This window comes from Cebus imitator, unplaced genomic scaffold, assembly GCF_001604975.1.
Source record: "Cebus imitator isolate Cc_AM_T3 unplaced genomic scaffold, Cebus_imitator-1.0 Scaffold42, whole genome shotgun sequence".
Taxonomy (NCBI): Eukaryota; Metazoa; Chordata; class Mammalia; order Primates; family Cebidae; genus Cebus; species Cebus imitator.
The window spans coordinates 16,476,103-16,481,489 of NW_016107357.1; the positions used below are offsets into that span (position 1 = coordinate 16,476,103).

Sequence of the window (5,387 nt, forward strand, 5' to 3'; positions counted from 1 at the left end):
TTTTTTTTTGAGACAGAGTTTTGCTCTTGTTGCCCAGGCTGGAGTACGGTGGTGCAATCTCAGCTCACTGCAACCTCCGCCTCCCAGGTTCAAGCAATTCTCCAGCTTTAGCCTCCCGAATAGCTGGGGTTACAAGCATGCACCACCACACCTGATTAATTTTGTATTTTCAGTAGAGACGGGGTTTCTCCGTGTTGGTCAGGCTGATCTGAAACTCCCGATCTCAGGTGGTCCACCTGCATTGGCCTCCCAAAGTGCTGGTTTTAGCGGCGTGAGCCACCATGCCTGGCCCTGCTTGCCAGATTCTTATACCTTGGTCAAGCAAGGGAGCTGTCTGTTTTTCTGGCTGTCCGTTTTTCTGGCCAGCTGTATGTGAGCACACTTCTCATCCCACCAGGGAATCTTACTTCTAGCACTCCTCATGCTCATTAGTGAGCCCTCTCACGAACCACAGACTTAGGTAGCCCTGCTTGAAGCGTTTGATGTTCTTGCCCTTGGTAGTGGACTAACTTCTTTTTGGTAGTAGATTAAAAATCAGTAACAAACACATAAATATTAAGCTGCCTACATGAAAGTATTTGAACTTAAGTTATAAATAATAAAATAACTGCAATTAGAAGACGGAGTAATACAGACACTTGAGTCAGAGGCTTGTGTTCAAATACTATTTGTCATGGCTCACTTTAATGAGCCTCAGTTTTCTCATCTACAAGGAAAGAAGGTTCAGAGGCCAAGGCAAGTGGATCGCTTGAGCCCAGGAGTTTGGGCAACCAGCCTGGGCAACATGGCAAAACCCCATCTGTACAAAAAATACAAAATTAGCCAGGCATGGTGGGACGTCTGCAGTCCCAGCTACTTGGGAGGCTGAGGTGGGAGGATCACCTGAGCTCAGGAGGTTGAGGCTGCAGTGAGCCAAGATTATGCCACTGTACTTCAGCAGCAACAGAGTGAGACCCTGTCTCAAAAACAATAGAAATAAAATAAAATAAAATAAAATAAAATAAATAGATGAATAGAAGTATGAAACTCACACTCATTAGGATGGCCTCTTTTTTTGCTGTTGTTCTGGAGATGGAGTCTTACTCTGTCACCCAGGCTGGAGTATAGTGGCGTAATCTTGGCTCACTGCCATCTCTGCCTCCCAGGCTCAAGCAATTCTCTTGCCTCAGCCTCTCAAGTATCTGGGATTACGGGCACCTGCCACCACACCTGGCTAATTTTTGTATTTTAGTAGAGACGGGGTTTCACCATGTTGGCCAGGCTGGTCTCAAACTCCTGACCTCAAATTATCTGTTTTTCTTGGCCTCCCAAAGTGCTGGGATTACAAGCATGAGCCACTGTGCCCAGCCCCCTATTTAAAAAAAACAAAAACAGAAAACAAGTGTTTTCAAGGATATGGTGAAATTGAAAAGCTTGTACAACTGTAGGTGGGAATATAAATGGTGCAGTCACTATGAAAAACACTATGGTAGTTCCTCAAAAAATTAAAGATAGAAAGGCCAGGCACAGCAGCTCATGCCTGTAATCCCAGCACTTTGGGAGGCCAAGGTGGATGGATCACCTGAGGTCAGGAGTTCAAGACCAGCCTGGCCAACATGGCGAAACCTTGTCTCTACTAAAAATTTAAAAATTAGCTAGGTGTGGTAGCAAGCACCTGTCATCCCAGCTACTCAGGAGACTGAGGCAGGAGAATCACTTGAGCCCGGGAGGCAGAGGCTGCAGTGAGCCAAGATCACACCATTGCACTCCAGCCTGGGAGACAGAGCAAGACTCTCTCTCTCTCTGTCTCTCTCTCTCTGTCTCTCTCTCTTTCCCACACACACACACACACACACACACACACACACACACGAAAATTAAAGCTAGAATTACCATATGATTCGGCATCCCACTTTTGAATATATATCCAAAAGAACAGAAAGCAGGAACTTCAACGGATATTTGCACACCCACGTTCATAACAGCATTATTTGCAATAGCCAAGAGGTGGAAGCAACCCATCTGTCCACTGATGGATGGATAAACAAAATGTGATATGTACATGTAATGGAATATTATTTAAGCTGAAAAAGGAAAAAAGTTCTGACACATGTGACAATGTAGGTGAGGCTTGTGGACTTTATGCTACGTGAAATAAGCCAGTCACCAAAGAACAAATACAATATGATTCCACATATGCAATCGTTAGAATAGTCAAATGCATAGAGACAGGAAGTGGAATGGTGGTTCCCAAGGACTGACAGAAGCGGGAAATGGAAGTTGTTGTTTAATGGGTACAGAATTTGTTTTGCAAGATGGAGAGTTCTGGAGATGGACAGTGGTGATAGTTATACAATAAAATGAATGCTTGTAATGCCACCGACCTGTACACTAAAAAAGTGTTAAAATGGTAAACTTTATGTTCTGTTTATTTTACCACAATCAAACAATTTAAAAAAAAAAAGGAACAGGCCAGGTGCAGTGGCTTATGCCTGTAATCCCAGTACTTTGGAAGGCCAAGGTGGGTGGATCACGAGGTCAGGAGATCAAGACCATCCTGGCCAACATGGTGAAACCCCGTCTCTACTAAAATACAGAAAATTAGCCGGGCATGGTGGTGTGTGCTTGTAGTCCCAGCTACTCAGGAGGCTGAGGCAGGGATATTGCTTGAACCTGGGAGGCAGAGATTGCAGTGATCTGAGATCACACCACCACGCTCCAACCTGGCAACAGACACTCCAACCTTGGTCTCAAACAAAAAAAAAAAAAAAAAAAAAAAGGAACAAAAAATCCATCTCATTAGAGTTGTTGGAGAATTAAATGAGATGGTATTTGTGAAGCACTTACTTCAAACCGTGCCGGGGTAAATTATAGCTAACCTTATATTACTGGTGTTATCATTAACAGCTCTTACTTAAAATTCCCTTTAAACCCGTGCATTCTTAAGATGGAGTTGGGTGTGGCCTTAGGAATTCTACTCTGCTGCTTAGATCAGATGGAAGAACGGGCCAGTACTCCTGGATTTACCCAGGGGAACAGTGAATGTGCAGCATAAATGAGTCAGGCCTGGCAGGTCCACCAGTATTTATCTCATCCGTGCTTCCTCGCTGCACCCAGTTCTCTGATTTACAGAATCTGGATCCCTCCTCCCCACCTGATTTCCCAGCCCCAACAAGTCTGAATCAAAAACCGTACCATAGCAGGTCCGCCCGTCTCCTCGGAAGCCGATAGAGCACTCACAGGTGAACTGTGTCCTGGAGCCAGGGCGACACGCTGCGTTGGTGTCACACCCATGAGTGCCGATGTAGCAGGGATTCTGAAGAGCATCGGGGGAGCCTTCTGTGAGGGCAGAGACATTGGAACCAAGTGAGTCTTCAGGAGCTCTTGTAGGTTTCCTCCTTCCATAGAAAGTCAACCACAATTGGTGACCAAGAAGGTGATCACAGAGGAGCAGAGTGGAATAGGACACCAGCCAATTCCTGTGTTGCCCTGAGGCAGGATCAGCAAACTATGCACCTCTGGCCCCCTCCCTGTTTTTATAAAGTTTTATTAGCAACCAGCCATGTCCATTTGTTTATGTATGATCTATGGCTGCATTTGTGCTATCGTGGCAGAGCTGACATGTCATGATAGAGACTGTATAGCCAGCGAAACCTAAAATATCTACTATCTGGCCCTTCACCAAAAATGCACCAACTCCTGATGCCTGCAGCCACAGCTGTCAGAGGAAAGAGAATGCCTACCTTCTTTCTGCTTTACAAAGTTAAAGTGAGGACAAATTGATTAGCTGGAGAAATGATTTGGATATGGAGGAAGAACCAAAGACAACCGAAAAAAAGGGAAAAACTACTTTGGAAGGTCGAGGCAGGCAGATCACCTGAGGTCAGGAGTTTGAGACTAGCCTGGCCAACATGGTGACACCCCATCTCTAGTAAAAATACAAAAAAATTAGCCAGGCCTGGTGGTGGGCGCCTGTAATCCCAGCTACTCAGGAGGCTGAGGCAGGAGAATCACTTGAACCCGGGAGGCAGAGGTTGTGGGTGAGCCAAGATCACGCCACTGCACTCCAGCCTTGGTGACAAGAGCAAAACTCTGTCTCAAAAAAAAAAAAAAAAAGGAAAGACTTTAAGGCCCAGACCAGACCCAATTACACAGGACTCCTGATGTGGGAAGATAGGTGCCCAGGTGCCATGGCAAGAGACTGAAGGCACAATCTGTCCCAGCATAACAAATAACGGATTACTTAGTTATAGCAATGACAGCAAATAGAGTTACTGATTACTTCGTTATAGCAATGATATGTTTACTGATTACTTAGTTATACATATGACACCAAATAGATATTAGGTTTAATCTCATAATCAATTATATAATCAATCTTATTACATTATTATTCTCTATTAGTCTTTGCTCTAGTGTAGGAACATCTTAGTCTTATAGTACAGACATAATCAAGTGAAATACAATTCGTAACTGAAGGGACATTGCGAGAAGTGATCAGGAGGCGAGAGTAAATGCCTTGCGGTAATGCCAGTGCCTGGGGAGGCGCCTGTTGCTTGGCAGGCCGTGAGGGGGAGTTTCCCTTTCACTGGGAGTTCAGAGAAAACTCTGCTCTGTCCGGCTCTCTCGAGGAAGGTTTGACACTTGCCAGGCGGGCTGGCAGACATCCAGGGGCTTAAACACCTCTCAGTGGTGCTGTGCTCTGATGGTCACCATTCTTGTTCACTTTCATGTTCCACTTTCCCACCCGAAGCTCCCTTGTAAATTTTTAGAAGCTGTGAGAAGAAGAGAGGAATTCTAAAAGCCTTTGATCTCTCTGATAAGTGCATAGAAAGATACCAACTACGTATGTGCCTCCCCTCCTTGCAGCGGCTACCTGAGAGGGAGCCAGGTGACCTCTGTACTATACCCATGTGACCCCCTGAACTGTGCCCACGTGGCCCCCTATATTGTAAGGATGTGATGTGCTTGACCCCTACCAATCATGTCAGATGAGTCACTCTCCTGGCCCCGCCCCACTGCCTTGTCATACAATAAACAACAGTGTGTCCAGGCACTCCGCCCCTTGGTAGCAGTGGTCCCCCAGGCCCAGCTGAATTCTTCTCTCATCTCTGTGTCTTTGAGTCTTTCTTTTCTAGATCTATGGTCTTCACACTCAAAAGAGCATCCACTAGACCCTGCGGGGCTGGACCCAGCACCCTGAGGCTTAAAGATATGGACAAATGTGAAGTCTGACATTGGTTCTGTCACAAAAGCTCCCTTCAGCTCCTTCCTGACAGCCAGGAACATCCACAGACCAGACCACAGCCTCAGTGATGTGCAGTCACAGGGTGAGAGTTTGTTTTAGACTCCCTGCCTGATTTTATTTAATTTCCTCAGGCATTAACCACACAATTTTTCTTTTCTTT

The 5,387-nt window shown here is 45.6% G+C and overlaps 1 protein-coding gene across 1 annotated transcript in view; it reads right to left on the minus strand.

Moving 5' to 3' along the window:
- The window catches only part of NID1 (nidogen 1), an 89,078-nt gene that overhangs the window by 43,902 nt on the left and 39,789 nt on the right, over positions 1-5,387 (minus strand). Inside the window, exon 9 of the mRNA XM_017526593.2 lies at positions 3,175-3,318. Within this exon, the coding sequence (XP_017382082.2) occupies positions 3,175-3,318 (144 nt within the window). The remainder of the gene's footprint in view (positions 1-3,174; positions 3,319-5,387) is intronic.